The following is an 18,519-nucleotide window of genomic DNA, read 5'->3' on the forward strand; positions in this document are numbered from 1 at the left end:
TTAACATGTGGAATTCACTGCCACAGGAGGTGATGGCAGCTACAAGCATAGCCAGCTTCAATAGGGGATTGGATAAAAATATGGAGCAGAGGTCCATCAGTGGCTATTAGTGGGACAGGCTTCCTTGGGAGGTGGTGGGTGGGCTCTCCTCCTTTGGAAGTTTCTAAACAGAGACCGATTTCGCGCTCGGGTTCGTTCCAGGTGGAGAGCCCTTTTACCTCCCTCCTGCACTTCTCTCGGTTTTCGCACAAGCTGTCCCGGACCTGCTCATTGGCCTGCCACTGTTCCACAGCAAGCAGAAACAGCTTGTAAGAGGATCTCGCTTGCAACGGAAAAGCAGCATGCCAATGAGTAGGTCCGGGGTAGCTTGTGCGAAAACCGAGAGAACTGCCAGGAGCAAAAGGGCTGTCCACCCAGAACAAGCCTAGTGCGAAATCGGTCACTGGCTAAAGGGCCATCTGACAACAATGAAGATCCTGTGAATTTAGGGGGAGGTATTTGTGAGTCTCCTGCCTTGTGCAGGGGGCTGGACTAGATGACCCTGGAGATCCCTTCCAACTCTGTGATTCTAGGATTCTATCCTGTGAATTTAGGGGGAGGCGTTTGTGAGTTCCTCCACTGTGCAGGGGATTGGACCAGATGACTCTGGAGGTCCCTTCCAACTCTGTGATTCTAGAATTCTATCCTGTGAATTTAGGGGGAGGCGTTTATGAGTTCCCTGCATTGTACAGGGGGTTGGACTAGATGACCCTGGAGGTCCCTTCCAACTCTGTGATTCTAGGATTCTATCCTGTGAATTTAGGGGGAGGTGTTTGTGAGTCTCCTGCATTGTGCAGGGGGTTGGACTAGATGATCCTGGAGGCCCCTTCCAACTCTGTGATTCTAGGATTCTATCCTGTGAATTTAGGGAGAGGCGTTTGTGAGTTCCCTGCACTGTGCAGGGGGTTGGACCAGATGACTCTGGAGGTCCCTTCCAGCTCTGTGATTCTAAGATTCTATCTTGTGAAGTTAGGGGGAGGTATTTATGAGTCTCCTGCATTGTGCAGGGGGTTGGACTAGATGACCCTGGAGGTCCCTTCCAACTCTGTGATTCTAGGATTCTATCCTGTGAATTTAGGGGGAGGCGTTTGTGAGTTCCCTGCATTGTGCAGGGGGTTGGACCAGATGACTCTGAAGGTCCCTTCCAACTCTGTGATTCTAGGATTCTATCCTGTGAATTTAGGGGGAGGTGTTTGTGAGTTTCCTGCATTGTACAGGGGGTTGGACTAGATGACCCTGGAGGTCCCTTCCAACTCTATGATTCTGGAGGGAAGAAAAATGGGATATAAATAAATGCAGCTGCGCCTCGTAGGGTCACCTCGGTTTCAGTCTTTGTATGAGAATAACCTTTTTTAAGGGAGAGAACATGCTTCCTCCCCCCACCCCCCGATTTCTTTACAGCCCAAAGTTCAGAGAAGAATTTAGCTACTTGATTCAGCAGATTGTGGTTGTAGGCCTTAAGCCGCTGGGGTGGTGCGGTTGAGGCCCCCAACCTCCTGGAGCCCATGGGCACCTTTGGAACGCTTGACACGGCATGGTGGGCGTGGCCACAAAATGGCTGCTGCGGGAGGCGGAGCCAGCTGCAAAATGGCTGCCCCCGACTTGCCTTCAGTCACACAATAAAGATCCTTGCGCAGTGGCGGCAGCTGATGCTGAGGCGCAGCTTTCAACAGTGGCCAGTCGGAAGCCACGCTAGGCCCAAGCTCCACGCAAGCCCGCCCAGTTTCTACAAACACTTGACATGGGTCTTGGGAGTTGGTGAGCACCAGGTTGGGAAGCCCTGGGTGGAGATTTTGGGTCCTCGGTGACCTTTCCGACGATCTCTGCTGTCTCTTCTCCAGTGTTAAACAAGGGCCAGGTGGTCACCCGCTATTACCGCTGGCTGCAGAAGAACGGGGGCTTTGTGTGGATCCAGTCCTGCGCCACCATCTCGGTCAACGTCAAGAACCCGAGCGAGAAGAACATGATCTGGGTGAACTACATTCTCAGGTAAGCCTTTTGCACACAGGTTACGGCCGGGCCTATTGCAATTACGCCCATGCCCTGACAACCCAGGAGAGGACGCCGATCTTGCCCCCCCGGCTGCATGCCAGGCCTCCTGCAGCACGCTGGCACTCCCACCCAACACCCACACGGGTGGCTTAGCCAGAGAATCGGCCACATGTCTTTTGTGGTTGCATATTTGTGTCCAGTAAACAGCAGAGGGGCTTCATGCGTGTGTTCCTGTGAGAGCCAGTTTGGTGTAGTGGTTAAGTGTGCGGACTCTTATCTGGGAGAACTGGGTTTGATTCCCCACTTCTCCACTTGCACCTGCTGGCATGGCCTTGGGTCAGCCAGAGCTCTCACAGGGGTTGTCCTTGAAAGGGCAGCTGCTGGGAGAGCTCTCACAGCCCCACCACAAGAGAGCCAGTTTGGTGTAGTGGTTAAGTGCACGGACTCTTATCTGGGAGAACCGGGTTTGATTCCCCACTCCTCCACTTGCACCTCCTTGGAATGGCCTTGGGTCAGCCATAGCTCTGGCAGAGGTTGTCCTTGAAAGGGCAGCTGCTGGGAGAGCTCTCTCAGCCCCACCACAAGTGAGCCGGTTTGGTGTAGTGGTGAAGTGTGCGGACTCTTATCTGGGAGAACCGGGTTTGATTCCCCACTCCTCCACTTGCACCTGCTAGCATGGCCTTGGGTCAGCGATAGCTCTGGCAGAGGTTGTCCTTGAAAGGGCAGCTTCTAGGAGAGCTCTCTCAGCCCCACCCACCTCACAGAGTGTCTGTTGTGGGGGGAGAAGATAAAGGAGATTGTAAGCTGCTCTGAGTCTCTGATTCAGATAGAAGGGCGGGGTATACATCTGCAGTTCTTCTTCATGCGTGCATTCCTCTGGAGTAGGGGAAGTAACAAACGTGGGATTTAATTTAATTAGTTTAATATACCTTTTTTTATTCATCCCCTGCCCTATCCCGCAAGGGGGGCTCAGGGCGGCCCATGACAACAAAACAGAGTTAAAATAATATCATAAAAAACAGACATTACGAAACAGGAGTGGCACAGTAAACAGCCTTACAGACATCGGCGGTAAACAGCATGTGGCTGATGGCTAACAGCACAACCTAACGCCATAATGGTGAAATGCTGGGAGAAGTGATGACTTTCAGAGGACGCCCGCTGGATTAACTAAAAGCCTGGTGGAAGAGCTCCGTCTTACAGGCCCTGCGAAACCTTGATAAGTCCCACAGGGCCCAGATCTCCAGCGGCAGCTCATTCCACCATGTAGGGGCCCGGACCAAAAAGGCCCTGCCCCTCGTTGAAGCCAGCCGGACGTCCTTAGAACCAGGGACTATGAGGAGATGTTGAGCAGCAGACCTCAGAGCTTGAGGGGGGGGGGTTTCATATGGGGAGAGGCGGTCCCGAAGATACACATGGATACACACAAAGCTGCCTTATACTGAATCAGACCATTGGTCCACCAATGTCAGTATTGTCTGCTCAGGCTGGCAGTTGCTTCCCAGAGTCTCGGAGCCGCCCTGAGCCACTTGTGGGAAGGGCGGGGTATAAATCTTAAATAAATAAAATAAATAAATAAATAAATAAATCTTTTTCATCTGGGTCCTTTTGGCTGGCAGTGCCGGGGATTGAACCTGGGACCTCCTGTATGCCAAGCAGAGGCTCTTCCACTGAGCCACGCCCCACCCCATGGCTCTCCAGGGTCTCAGGCAGAGGTCTTTTCCATCACCTCCTGTCTGCTCCTTTTTACTGGAGATGCCGGGGATCGAACCGGGGACCTCCTGTATGCCAAGCAGAGGCTCTTCCGCTGAGCCATGCCCCACCCATGGCTATCCAGGGTCTCAGGCCGAGGTCTTTCCCATCACCTCCTGCCTGATCCTTTTTTAACTGGAAATGCAGGGGACTGAGCCTGAGACCTTCTGCATGCCAAGCAGAGGCTCTGCCACTGCGCTACAGCCCCACTTCCTGGCTTTCCAGGGTCTCAGGCTGAGGTCTTTCCCATCTCCTCCTGCCTGGTCCTTTTTACTGGAGATGCCGGGGATCGAACCAGGGACCTCCTGTATGCCAAGCAGAGGCTCTTCCGCTGAGCCACGCCCCACTTCATGGCTCTCCAGGGTCTCAGGCTGAGGTCTTTCCCATCCCCTCCTGCCCGGTCGTTTTAACTGGAGATGCCGGGGATCGAACCGGCGACCTTCTGCATGCCAAGCAGAGGCTCTTCCGCTGAGCCACACCCCACCCATGGCTCTCCAGGGTCTCAGGCTGAGGTCTTTCCCATCACCTCCTGCCTGATCCTTTTTTAACTGGAGATGCTGGGGATTGAACCTGGGACTTTGTGCATGCGAAGCAGAGGCTCTGTCACTGAGCCAGGGTCCTTCCCTTAGATTCTAAGGCTTAGAGGGCACCAAGTTCATCAGACAGTTTGAAGAAAGGGAGTCTAACTCTAAAGGGAATCAAATCGAAATGTTCTGCTAGAGGTTGCCAACTTCCAGGTGGAACCTGGAGATCCCCCGCTGTTTTGACTCATCTCCAGATCAGTCCCCCTGCAGAAAACAGCTGCTTTGGAGGGTGGAGTCTGTGGCATTGTATCTGCTGAGCTCCCTCCCTGCTTCCAACCCCAAGTTCTTCAGGAATTTCCCCACTTGGAGCTGGCAAGGAGCTGGGGATGTTTAGCCTGGAGAGGAGGAGGCTGAGAGGTGATAGGATCACCATCTTCAAGTCCTTGAAGGGCTGTCATATAGAGGATGGCGTGGAATTGTTCTCTGTGGCCCCAGAAGGCAGGACCAGAACCAACGGGTTGAAATGAAATCAAAAGAGTTTCCAGCTCAACATTAGGAAGAACTTCCTGACTGTTAGAGTGGTTCCCCAGTGATCCTGTGAATTTAGGGGGAGGTATTTGTGAGTTTCCTGCATTGTGCAGGGTGTTAGACTAGATGACCCTGGAGGGCCCTTCGAACTCCACGATTTTATGTTTCTATGATTCTAAGGCCAACATGGCTCCCCTCTAAAACCAACTAAGACTCTTGGGTTTCAGGTTTTTAAAAAAGACATGTTTCTAGTCCAGGGGTGGCCAAACTGCAGCTTGGGAGCTACATGAGGCCCTTTCACACATATCATGGGGCTCTCAAAGCCGCCACTGCCCCATCAGCCAGCTTGGAAAAGGCATTTCTCTCTTTAAATCACTTCTCCGAGCCAAGTCAGCTGGCAGCTTGGAGAATGCATTTAAAGTTGCTTTCTTTCCACCTCTCCCTACCTCCTTACTCTCCCATCTATCTTCCTTCCTTCCTTCCTTCCTTCCTTCCTTCCTTCGAGAGCCAGTTTGGTGTAGTGGTGAAGTGTGCGGACTCTTATCTGGGAGAAGCAGGTTTGATTCCCCACTCCTCCACTCACAGCTGATGGAATGGCCTTGGGCCAGCCATAGCTCTCGCAGAGCTGTCCTTGAATGGGGGGTTTCTGTCAGAGCTCTCTCAGCCCTACCTACCTCACAGGGTGTCTGTTGTGGGGGAGGAAGGGAAAGGAGATTGTGAGACCCAGTTTGGTGTAGTGGTTAATTGCTTGGACTCTTACCTGGGAGAACCAGGTTTGATTCCCCCACTCCTCCACTTGCACCTGCTGGAATGGCCTTGGGTCAGCCATAGCTCTGGCAGAGGTTGTCCTTGAAAGGGCAGCTTCTGTCAGAGCTCTCTCAGCCCCACCCACCTTACAAGGTGTCTGTTGTGGGGGAGGAAGATAAAAGAGATTGTGAGCCGCTCTGAGACTGAGATTCATAGTGGAGGGCAGAATATAATTCCAATCTCATCTCCCTCCTTCCTTCCTTCCTTCCTTCCTTCCTTCCTTCCTTCCTTCCTTCCTTCCTTCCTTCCTTCCTTCCTTCCTTCCTTCCTTCCTTCCTGTCTGTCTTGCGGCTCTCAAACATCTAACATCCATGTCTTGTGGCTCTCAAACATCTGACGTTTATTCCAACGGCTCTTCCATTAAGCAAGTTTGGCCGTCCCTGTTCTAGTCCACGTGGCTGCCGAGAGATGTTCGAGGAGTGGGTGGGAACGGCCTGCCATTTTCTCAGAAACTGGCTGAGTCGCTGAAAGAGATTCCCCGGGAGGTTTGGGGGGGGGGGGGCAGGGCAGTCCGAAGCCGTCTTGCTCTTCCTGACAATTAACAAGAACCGAATAAATTATGTGAAGTAGAAAGAGCCAAAGTGGCAGGGTGGGGGGAGGTGTGGGGGAATTCTGCATTTAATGAATTTGAAGTGTGCGTGACCTTGCGGGACTGCGGAGGTGGATCCTCCCTTCGGTTTTTGCATATTTGCCTTTTGTTTGCTTACATGCGAGGGGCCCTAGCCACTCTACGGGAGAAAGTCTTCCGTATTCTTCTGTGGCTACTCGTTCATGTGGATGTGCCCCCCCCCCCCAATGTGGCAACAGTGCGGTGCATAGATAGACACGGCATAATGTCCATAGCTCTGGTGCTGCTTCTTACTAACATGTGGACGCCACTGAAGAATTTAACATGGATTTCTTTGGATTTGAGTGATTCCAAATGTGAAAACTCCCTGCCTGCAGAAAGTTAGCATGTCAAGGAGATAAGAGTCCTGGGTTGGCGATAGAGACGCTTCTTTTACACAGAAGGTTCCAGGTTTAGTTTCCAAGAGAAGGATTTCAGCTGTCAGACAGTCAGGAGATTTTATTTACTTCATTGATATCCTGTCTGTCTCTTCAACGGCAACCTAGAACAGCTTACATTGTTCTGCCCTCCTCTCTTTTACCCTCACGACAACCTTGTAAGGTAGGGTAGGCCAAATGTGCCAGGCCCATGGTCACCCAGTAAGCCTCCATGGCAGAGAGGGAATTTGAATCCAAGTCTCCAAGATTCTATTTTGGTGCTCTAACGCACCCCAATCTTTTTTTGAGCTTGTGGGCACCTTTGGAACTACAAAACAGTCACCGCAGGTGGTGTCAACAGCCACACACATAAGAGGACATAAGAACATAAGAGAAGTCCTGTTGGATCAGGGCAGTGGTCCCTTCCGTCCAACACTCTGTGTCATAGAAGAACATAAGAGAAGCCATGTTGGATCAGGCCAATGGCCCCTCCAGTCCAACACTCTGTGTCACATAAGAACATAAGAGAAGCCATGTTGGATCAGGCCAATGGCCCCTCCAGTCCAACACTCTGTGTCACAGAAGAAAATAAGAGAAGAGAAGCCATGTTGGATCAGCAAATTCCACATGTTAATCGCCCTTTGGGTGAAGAAGGACTTCCTTTTATCTGTTGTAACCCGACTGCTCAGCAATTTCGTTGAATGTCCGTGAGTTCTTGCATTGTGAGAAAGGGAGAAAAGGGCTTCTTTCTCTACCTTCTCTATCCCGTGCATCATCTTGTCAACCTCTTCTATCATGTCACCCCTCAGTCGACATTTCTCCAGGCTAAAGAGCCCCAAGCAGTCTAACCTTTCTTCATGCGTACAGAAAGCCCAAGGGCAGAGGTAAGACGACTCACTTTGAAAAATACACCGAGAAAGAGTGAGAGAATAAAACCAACCCTGCGATTATGTTAACCTACACAGCCAGTGGTATCTCCAGCGGCCAGATGGCCAGGGGCTTCGTTTGGCCCCACTCATTCCTAAAAAAAGACTTGGCAACGGCTGTAGCGCCCACGGGCACCATTGGGGGACCCTGCCGCAACCGTTGCACTGCACTAGTGCTCCGTCTGGGGCACGCCCCCACGCCCCGGAGGGCCACTTCCAGTCCGAAATGATTCTGGACTGTCTTGCACGAACCCAAAAGGAAGTTCCGTGCATGTTCACAGAGCCTTTTGAATCTAAAAGGAAGTTTCGTGCATGTTCGCAGAGCCTTTGGAATCTAAAAGGAAGTTCCGTTCATGTTCGCAGAGCCTTTTGAATCTAAAAGGAAGTTTCGTGCATGTTCGCAGAGCCTTTTGAATCTAAAAGGGAGTTTCGTGCATGTTCGCAGAGATTTTGAATTTCGGGAGACCCTCTGGCCCCAAGTCTCTCCCCTTCCCCCTCTTTAGTCCTGAAAACCTACTTTGCAACCGCAAATTCTTCTCCGTTCAAGAGAGCCGGGGTTTCCCCCCCCCCCCACCTCCACACCCAACCAAACAGATAAAAGAAATCTGTGAAGGGGACTACTGCAGATGGTCATTAACGATATTCTCCCCCCCTCCCCAAAAACCGTTCCTCCCAGATAAAGCAAAGGGAAGCATTATAATGCTAATCCTGTAAAGCAATTGCCGATACTAATGTATGATTTGTCAGGGTGATTAGTACTTTAGTTAATTAGTGCTGTAATTAGAGGCTAATTAACTTTCTTGCAGCCTTCCTGCAATGGAAACTTGCTTGCATTTCTCTCTTCCCCCCCCCTCCCCAATTCTTCACTTTGCAAATTGGGTAAGGGTGCATGCGTTTCTTAGCCTGCTGAGGTGGGGAGGGGGGGGCGTGGGGATAGAAAGTAGAAACTGGCTTTGTGGGGGGGGGGGCTGAGGACCCCAACTAAACTTAATGGTTTAGCAATTACTAGATCCTGCCGAGAGCTGTCAAAACGTTTCACATTTTCAGAGGACGCCGTACGCCGGCCCTGCAAGGTAGGCCGCTGTTGTTGCGATGCTGGTGCAGAGGGGTATGTGAAGGACAGTAGCTTGCCTTAAGGCAGGGGTGGCCAAACTTGCTTAGTGTAAGAGCCACGTGGAATAAATGTCAGATGTTTGAGAGTCCCAAGACTCAAATGTCAGATGGTTGAGAGCTGCAAGACAGGAAGGAAGGAAAATGGAGAGGGAGAGGTGGAAAGAAAGCAACGTTAAATGCCTTTTCTAAGCTGGCTGATGGGGCTGTGAGGGCTTCGAGAGCCACACAATCTGCGTGAAAGAGCCGCCGTTTGGTCACCCCTGCCTTAAGGCCACCTAGTAAATCCAGGCCTCAAACAAGATAGGAACCAAGGGCTTCCTGTGTGACTTGCCTGGGAATTTCAATGCTTTAAGGAAGACTGCAGATTTATATCCCGCCCTTCTCCCTGAATCAGACTCAGAGCGGCTTCCAATCTCCTATATCTTCTCCCCCCCACAACAGACACCCTGTGAGATGGGTGGGGCAGGAGAGGGCTCTCACAGCAGCTGCCCTTTCAAGGACAACCTCTGCCAGAGCTATGGCTGTCCCAAGGCCATTCCAGCAGCTGCAAGTGGTGGAGTGGGGAATCAAACCCAGTTCTCCCAGAGAAAGAGTCTGTGTACTTAACCACTACACCAAACTGGAGTACGGAAAGGAGGCAAAATCGATTCAGTATCTGCTAACCGCAGGCTTCAAAGAAAGGGAGTCTCTTTTTCCCCCCTTACTGCCCCTTCTGACATGGGCCTGTCCCGAGTCAGGTCTAATGTATGTTTGTGGGGTGCAGGGCGTAGGGTTGCCAGCCTCCAGGTGGGGCCTGGAGAATCTCTTGGAATTCCCTTAGAGCTCAGTTCTCCTGGAGTCTGAAGCGTTGCAGGGCAGTCGTGGTGAGAACCAAAGGGGGGGGGGCGTGACTCCGGTTGTTAAAGAAGGCTGTGGAACTCTGCAGGGGCCAATCTATAACCCTTGAGGGACAGTCTGAACTGGGGACGGATGTATTTGTTCACATGGGGGCTGCCAAGCTGCCGCTGGTTTGGGCCCCAGAAGAAGAAGATGATGATTTTGGATTTATATCCCGCCCTGTACTCTGAATCTAAGAATCTCAGAGCGGTCACAATCTCCTCTACCTTCCCCCCCACACAACAAACTGTGGGGTGAGGTAGGTGGGGCTGAGAGTGCTTTTATAGCAGCTGCCCTTTCAAGGACGGCTTCTATGAAAGCTATGGCTGACCCAAGGCCACTCTAGCAGGTGCAAGCGGAGGAGTGGGAATCAAACCCGATTCTCCCAGATAAGAGTCTGCACACTTATCCACTACACCAAACTGGCTTTCACCAGAGCAGGTCGCCATGGGGATGTCCTCCTCCAATGAGCCCCATTGTCGTGTGACGTGCCCTGCCTGATGACATCACCCGGATGTGACGTCAACACACAGGGCACGTCCTGCCGGGGACACTCTAGGATTTGTGGTAAAAACTCTATGGTGCCATAGTTTTACCGCGAATCCTAGAGCATCCCCAGTGTGATAAAGAGCATGCCATTCTTCTTTTTGAAAAAAGCAAAAGCTCCATATACAAAGTACCCCTTATCCGCTGATGAATACTCCCGAATTTCCAATAAAGATAACTGACTATATAGAAAAACTATAGAAAAACTAATTTCTTTTACTGATATCACCAAGTTCATACACAGTGTATAATCATTCCGGATTAGCTCTCTGTATGCACAGGTAATTCATATATACTTTCCAAATACCATCAGTTTACAGCAGGGATGGCCAACGGTAGCTCTCCAGATGTTTTTTTGCCTACAACTCCTATCAGCCCCAGCCATTGGCCATGCTGGCTGGGGCTGATGGGAGTTGTAGGCAAAAAACATCTGGAGAGCTACCGTTGGCCACCCCGGGTTTACAGGCATAACCGGTCTGAGCTTCCTGTTTCACATTACTGCTTTAAACAAGCTAAAATTTCATACCAATATATTGCTTCACTCTTCACAATCAATAATATACCTTACTTCACTTCACTTTAGACACTAGTAAATGTTGGTGACGTGAAGTAAGGTATATTATTTCAAAGGTGTACGGTCCCTTGTAACGTGATGGCCAGAACTGCCTTTGGATTTCAGTTATGCTTGTCACAACCTTTCTCCTGGCTCCGCCCCAATGTCTCCTAGCTCCACCCCTAAAGACTCCTGGCTCCACCCCCAAAGTCCCGAGATATTTCTTGAATTGGGACTTGGCAACCCTATTGCAAGGAGGGAGTACCCACGGATGAGTGACAGGGGGCGCTTCTCTCAATTGCCATTATGTGCCACTGTACTTCTCTTGTAGCATGGGGCCAAACCCGGGCAGGCCTTGGGGCGTTGCCACTCTTTCCGGGGCCTGCAAAATCAGCTCGCCCCAGCCCGCCTTAGGCCCCTTCCCCTGTCAGCTCTCTGTGGGGTGGGCGGGCGGGGGAGAGGAGGTCTTCTTTGAACCGGTTCCAGCTCCACCCGCTGGGCTGACAATGAAACCCCCTAGCCCGGCTGTTTTTCCAACAAGGGAGGGTTTTGCGATTCCAATCTGTCCTTGTTTGTTCTCGGACAATGCCGAGCCGATGGCCGTCGCCGAAGCGGCTGCCGTTTTGCTGATTCCAGCCTGCAGGTGGCTGGATGTGACTCAGCCCACACACCCCCCCCCTCAAGTCGGCCTGCTTCACTTCTTCTCTGATTTGCGAGGGGGTGCGGGGTGGGAAGAGCAGGAGGGGAGAGAGCTGCGGTGCTTTAACTTCTGGCTTTTCTCAGCAGTCCTGCGCTCCTTGCCAGCAAGCCGGGCGTGTTGCTTTCTCACAGGCTGGCCAGTGGTTTCTCGCCACCCCGCTCCCGCTACGCTGTGAGAGCAGGAAGGTGTGGCATCCCAGAATCCCTTGCACCTTGGCCAAGGATGCTGGACTGGGACGCTTGGGACTCTTTAGCTTGGAGAAATGTCGACTGCGGGGTAACATGATAGAGGTTTACAAGATAATGCATGGGATGGAGAAAGTAGAGAAAGTAGTACTTTTCTCCCTTTCTCACAATACAAGAACTCGTGGGCATTCGATGAAATTGCTGAGCAGACAGGTTAAAACGGATAAAAGGAAGTCCTTCTTCACCCAGAGGGTGATTAACATGTGGAATTCACTGCCACAGGAGGTGGTGGCGGCCACAAGCATAGCCACCTTCAAAAGGGGTTTAGATAAAAATATGGAGCAGAGGTCCATCAGTGGCTGTTAGCCACAAAAAAATTTTGCCACTGTGTGACACAGAGTGTTGGACTGGATGGGCCATTGGCCTGATCTAACATGGCTTCTCTTATGTTCTTATGACTGGACCCCTCCACATCTATATTCCAGCACTTGCAGCTGCTGGAATGGCCTTGGGTCAGCCAGAGCTCTCTTATCTGGGAGAACCGGGTTTGATTCCCCACTCCTCCACTTGCACCTGCTGGAATGGCCTTAGGTCAGCCAGAACTCTCTTATCTGGGAGAACCGGGTTTGATTCCCCACTCCTCCACTTGCAGCTGCTGGAATGGCCTTGGGTCAGCCAGAGCTCTCTTATCTGGGAGAAATGGGTTTGATTCCCCACTCCTCCACTTGCACCTGCTGGAATGGCCTTGGGTCAGCCAAAGCTCTCTTATCTGGGAGAAATGGGTTTGATTCCCCACTCCTCCACTTGCAGCTGCTGGAATGGCCTTGGGTCAGCCAGAGCTCTCTTATCTGGGAGAAATGGGTTTGATTCCCCACTCCTCCACTTGCACCTGCTGGAATGGCCTTGGGTCAGCCAAAGCTCTCTTATCTGGGAGAAATGGGTTTGATTCCCCACTCCTCCACTTGCACCTGCTGGAATGGCCTTGGGTCAGCCAGAGCTCTCTTATCTGGGAGAAATGGGTTTGATTCACCACTCCTCCACTTGCACCTGCTGGAATGGCCTTGGGTCAGCCATAGCTGTGGCAGAGGTTGTCCTTGAAAGGGCAGCTGCGGTGAGAGCCCTCTCAGTTCCACCCACCTGACAGGATGTCTGTTGTGGGGAAGGAAGGGGAAGGAGATTGTGTGCCGCTCTGAGACTCTTCGGAGTGGAGGGTGGGATATAAATCCAATATCTTCATCTACCTCACAGGGTGTCTGTTGTGGGGGGGGGGAGGGGAAGGAGATTGTGAGCTGCTCTGAGACTCTTCGGAGTGGAGGGCAGGATATAAACCCAATATCTTCATCTACCTCACAGGGTGTCTGTTGTGGGGGGGGGGAGGGGAAGGAGATTGTGAGCCACTCTGAGACTCTTCGGAGTGGAGGGTGGGATATAAATCCAATATCATCTTCTACCTTTACCTTTAAAAGAGCCCCGTGGTGCAGAGTGGTAAAGCTGCAGTACTGCAGTCCTAAGCTCTGCTCACAACCTTAGTTCAAACCCGGCAGAAGCTGGGTTCAGGTAGCCGGCTTGAGATCGACTCAGCCTTCCGTCCTTCCGAGGCCGGTCAAAGGAGTCCCCAGCTTGCTGGGGGGAAAGTGGAGATGACTGGGGAAGGCACGGGCAAACCACCTCGTTAAAAAGTCTGCTGTGCAAGCATGGAAGCAGAGTCGGAAACGACTGGTGCTTGCACGGTGGTCTACCTTTACCTTTTTAGCTCACACAAACTTACCTCAGGGGGAACAAATATTTCACTTCACTAACAAATATTTCACTAACAAATATTTCTTTAGTCTTCCTTCAGGAAATGGAGCGGGTAGGGAATGGCTAGCTGCGCCGAACCCCCTGGCCTCACCCTGTACCTGGTGTTTCTCCCCACCCTTTCTGAAACTTTAAAATCTCTCTACGCTCCCAGTCTTCATTCCAAGAAAGCCGCCTCTTCTACGCAGAGGTCTAATCGGCGCGTCTCGTACCTCCGGAATGACCTGACTTTTAATCCCTTCTTTTCCCTTTCCTCCCCACCCCGTGTTAACTTTTCCAGCAAGCCCGAGTACAAGAACACAGCCCTGGACATCTCCCAGCTTCCTGGGACCCCTGTGCGACAGACAGACGCGGCGGACGCAGGGCAGGATTTCAAAGGTGAGCAGCACTGAGCGGCGAAGCTGGAGTTCTGGAGCAGGAAGCCTCAGTCCGTGTGGCAGTTTCCGGTTTCTTGCCATGTGCTGGGCTGCTGGTGAGAAATGCCAGGGTGGTGTCAGACTCGTTTCCCTCCCCCCCCCCATGGAAAGGAAAGGTCCCCTGTGCAAGCACCAGTCGTTTCCGACTCTGGGGCGACGTTGCTTTCGCAACGTTTTCACGGCAGACTTTTTACAGGGTGGTTTGTCATTGCCTTCCCCAGTCCTTGACACTTTCCTCCCAGCAAGCTGGGGACTCATTTGACCGACCTCGGAAGGATGGAAGGCTGAGTCGACCTTGGGCCAGCTACCTGAATCCAGCTTCTGCCGGAATCGAACTCAGGTCGTGAGCAGAGAGTTCAGACCACAGTACTGCTGCTTTACCACTCTGCGCCACGGGGCTGCTTCCCCCCCCCCCATGAGTGCAGTATAAACGTTCATAAAAATAGCTGGATTCGAATCCAGGAGGCCCTTAGAAACCGACTAGATTTTTGGAGTATGAGCTTCCAAGAGTCAAAACTCCCTTCGTCAGGACAAGACTTGGGGCGGGAGGGATAAACTTCCAAGAGTTCTACACCTGCATGTGGTCCCCTGCCGACTTTACATGTGATGGGAAAACATGTTGTCTCTGACAACATGGTAGAGCTCTTGTGCAGTCTTTGCCCCCCCCCCCCTTTCCTGGAGATTTTGCAACTTCCTCTGTTACAACAGCGTATACCGCTTGAAAGTTTGTTCCCCGGAAATTTTTATACCCTTTGAAAGTTTATACCCTGAAAATTTGGTTGGTTTCTAAATTGCTCTTGGAATTGAAGCTAGCTGCTTTACTGTAGACTAAAGGAGCCGAATCAGGCCCCCCGAGGGCTCCTATCAGCCCCTCCAAGTAACTGGCTGCCATCTGCTTCCTTCTCCCTCACTCTCGCTTCCTTCTGCATCACGGCTTGCTTTGCCAAGCTTGCTGAATCGCACAGGAGCTACAGAGCATAGCCTCTGTTTTCTCCATTGGCTGAGGCTCCTCCCCCTCCGAGTCCCCTGGGGAAGGAAGGAAAGAGCCAGAGCTTCCTTTGCCCAGTTCCTTGGATCGCTTGGGAGAAATACAAAGAAAGCACCTTTAAGACCAACGAGTGCTAATGTTTTAAGCATGTTTTAAGGTTTTTTAAAAAAATAATCTTTAATTGTGTTTGTCTATGTCCTTCATAAGAGCCCCGTGGTGCAGAGTGGTAAAGCTGCGGTCCTAAGCTCTGCTTACGGCCTGAGTTCGATCCCGGTGGAAGCTGGGTTCAGGTAGCCAGCTCCAGGTTGACTCAGCCTTCCATCCTTCCGAGGTCGGTAAAATGAGTCCCCAGCTTGCTGGGGGGAAAGTGTAGATGACTGGGGAAGGCAAGGGCAAACCACCACGTCAAAAAGTGAAAACGTTGTGATGCAACGTCACCCCAGAGTCAGAAACGACTGGTGCTTGCACAGGGGCCTACCTTTACCTTTAATGAGGCTACCCTCTGAAACTATTTTAATAAAAATAGTCTTTCTAAAATAAAACTAAAGGGGACTGTTTTAATGCAGTGATCAGGAGCCCATAACTGGTTTTTTGAACTTGCTCTCTGCTGCCGGTAGCGTTTTATTTTGTGCGGCTGGCACATCAAAGGGAACTGCCTTGTTCCTTCCCGTAAGAGAGGGAATGTCTGCAGGATTCTAAAAGGGAAATTCTACCAGGCCCACTTAAGAGTTCCTGCTGAGCAAAACCAGCTTCAGCGCTCTTTCCTGGCTGCCCTTTGCTGAAAGCAATGATTATTAGGTACACTACTGGTAGGACAACGCTCTGAAACGAAATCTAAAAATCTCCCGTAGGTCTCCTGCGGCTAAATATTTCGTTTGGCAAAATAAATCCCATCTCCTGGTGGCGGAGAAACGCTAGCGACCTCGCTCAGTTGACTCTTTTTCCCTACTTCCCCCTCTCCTTTCCAGAGAGCGGTCTTGTGCCAGAGACGAGCCAAGGGAAGCGTTACTCCCCTGACAAAACCGGCACCCTGACCTATCCTGGGAGCACGCCGGAGGCCGGGACCTGCTGCCGCAGGACCGAGACAGATTCCAGTGACCCCGAGACGAGCTACAGAGACGAGGAGGCCTCGGACGAAGCGGGCGGGAGCGACCTGGATGGGCCGCCAGGCAAGCGCATAAAGCTGGAGCTCCAGGCGGATAGCCCAGCCCGGGAATCCAAGGAAGCCTCGCTCGCCAGCTCCGAGGAGTCCGACAGCAGCAGTGAGGCCGAGCTGGGCTTCCTCCCTCGGCCGAGGGTGCCGCTGGTGAGGAAGGTGAACGGCTGCAAGACTGGGGGGGGAAGCGGCGTGGGGGTCCCCAGCCCCCCGTGCACATCCGAATTTGCCTCGGTCATCCAGACCCAAAAGAGCTCCGCTCCGAAAGCCAATGTGGCGCTCGGTATTAAGTCCGAGCAGGCCTCCGGCCCCAAAGGGCCCGCTTGGACCTGTCCCGCCGCCCACAAGGGCAGGCCTTACACTGTGAACAAAGCACTTAGCCTTGAGAAGCCCGTTTTGCGGCCAGCCTCTTCCCATTTGTACGTCTCCATCCCGGACTCTGTGCTCACTCCGCCCGAGATGGACAGCAGCACGGGGAAAGGGCCATTTGGGAGCTCTCCCCGGGCCGTCCCCGCAGCATCCTCTTCGGCAGACACGCTCTCGCCCCCGCTCTCCGGCTCCCCCTGCGAGGAGAGGGCCGTCTCGACGCCGTTCACCCCGCTGGTCTATCCGACCGAGATGGAGGTGCTGCAGAGGTTCCACTCGGGCAACGTGGTCCTGCCCCTGGTGCACCAGCTCGGCGGCCCGCACGCAAGCACGACGGGCTCCCAGGGCCTCTACGCCACCAGCACGATCCGGTACGCCCCGGCTGAGGTGACTCTAGCCATGCAGAGTAACATGCTGCCCCCCTCCCACCCCATCAACCTTATGGACATCGGTGGCGCGGAGGCCAAGACTTCACGAGAACTCATGTACCACCACCTGCAAAGGCTGAACATGGTCGCGCCATTTGGGAACTCCACCAGCTTGGCCCAGCTTTCGGGGGGAGCGTTTGCAGCGACGGACTCCTTGTTTTCTGCCCTGCCCTTCTCTGTGGCTGGCGGCGGGGTGCACGGCACGCCAGCTTTGGAACGCAAGGAGGACTAAGACTGGGGGACTGTAGTTGAACTGGGCAGCATCTCCTTTTGTCTGCAAAACGAAGGCCAGGTGCCGTACCGGGCAAAACTATCCACGAGTGGTCTTTCACGGCCTTTGATCTAGCAGCTCGGTATTACCTTGGGAGTTCTCAGTGCCAGCGAGGTAAAAGAAAGCTGCTGTTTCTGGAACCGGTCTCCGTATATCTTCTCGCAGCACTCCTGAGACTCTGTGCCAATCGTTAGAGAGACTGTCTTCTTGTTCTGTGTTCTGCTTCTCGCTTTTCAGGTCCTCAGATGCTGCTGTTGAAGTCGACGCAACTGCAAAGTACGGCTAGGAGTTAGCCTGGTGTAAACGGAAAGTGCTGTTTGTGCGGACTTTCTAGGAAGGCTGCGAGTCGAAGGAAAAGAGGCCTTCTGAACCTTTCCTATGTGGTCTGTCTTCCTGCTGCTCCTATTTGATTTCATTTCTTCCCCGTTTTGACTAGGGCTATGCTGGGGGTGCCTCTGGTATCGTGACCTGCGGCCTGCTCCCTACCCATTGGCCAGTGCGAAGCGCACTCGAAATGCCTGCCCCCCCCCCCGCAAAGCGGTTACCTGCTCTCGTTGCCAGTCTGTCCACCCACAGTCCCCTGTTCCCTTTCAAAGGGAACTGTGCGAACCACTGTCTGACCGCAACCTCAAGGGCCAATTTGGTGTAGTGATTAGCGCATGGACTCTTATCTGGGAGAACCGAGTTTGATTCCCCACTCCTCCACTTGCAGCTGCTGGAATGGCCTTGGGTCAGCCGTAGGTCTCTCGGGAGTTGTTCTTGAAAGGGCAGCTGCTGTGAGAACCCTCTCCAGCCCCACTCACCTCACAGGGTGTCTGTTGTGGGAGAAGATACAGGAGATTGTAAGCCGCTCTGAGTCTCTTGATTCAGAGAGAAGGGCGGGGTATAAATCTGCAGTCTTCTTCTCCCCCTCTTCTTCCTCCTTTGGTGTAGTGGTGAAGTGTACGGACTTTTATCTGGGAGACCTGGGTTTGATTCCCCACTCCTCCACTTGCAGCTGCTGGAATGGCCTTGGGTCAGCCGTAGGTCTCTCGGGAGTTGTTCTTGAAAGGGCAGCTGCTGTGAGAACCCTCTCCAGCCCCACTCACCTCACAGGGTGTCTGTTGTGGGAGAAGATACAGGAGATTGTAAGCCGCTCTGAGTCTCTTGATTCAGAGAGACGGGTGGGGTATAAATCTGCAGTCTTCTTCTCCCCCTCTTCTTCCTCCTTTGGTGTAGTGGTGAAGTGTACGGACTTTTATCTGGGAGACCTGGGTTTGATTCCCCACTCCTCCACTTGCAGCTGCTGGAATGGCCTTGGGTCAGCCATAGCTCTGGCAGAGGTTGTCCTTGAAAGGGTAGCTGCAGTGAGAGCCCTCTCAGCCCCACCCACCTCACAGGGTGTCTGTTGTGGGAGGAGAAGTTAGAGGAGATTGTAAGCCGCTCTGATTCTCTTGATTTAGAGAGAAGGGTGGGGTATAAATCTGCAGTCATCTTCTTCAGTCACTTGGGTGTTGATCCTTGTTCCCTCTGAGCCGAGTTAGTGTGAGCTAGCTCACAGTTTTTTAGTCTTCAGCTCACACATTTTTGTCC

At 52.5% G+C, this 18,519-nt stretch overlaps 1 protein-coding gene across 1 annotated transcript in view; it reads left to right on the top strand.

Moving 5' to 3' along the window:
- LOC132585898 (neuronal PAS domain-containing protein 3-like) overlaps nucleotides 1–17,317 on the top strand; it is a 67,021-nt gene extending 49,704 nt beyond the window's left edge. The window contains exons 11-13 of the mRNA XM_060257775.1: nucleotides 1,881–2,028; nucleotides 13,603–13,700; nucleotides 15,695–17,317. Of these exons, the coding sequence (XP_060113758.1) occupies nucleotides 1,881–2,028; nucleotides 13,603–13,700; nucleotides 15,695–16,908 (1,460 nt within the window). The 3' untranslated portion in view covers nucleotides 16,909–17,317. The remainder of the gene's footprint in view (nucleotides 1–1,880; nucleotides 2,029–13,602; nucleotides 13,701–15,694) is intronic.
- The last annotated feature ends 1,202 nt before the right edge of the window (nucleotides 17,318–18,519 follow it).

Source organism: Heteronotia binoei, chromosome 17 (assembly GCF_032191835.1).
Source record: "Heteronotia binoei isolate CCM8104 ecotype False Entrance Well chromosome 17, APGP_CSIRO_Hbin_v1, whole genome shotgun sequence".
Taxonomy (NCBI): Eukaryota; Metazoa; Chordata; class Lepidosauria; order Squamata; family Gekkonidae; genus Heteronotia; species Heteronotia binoei.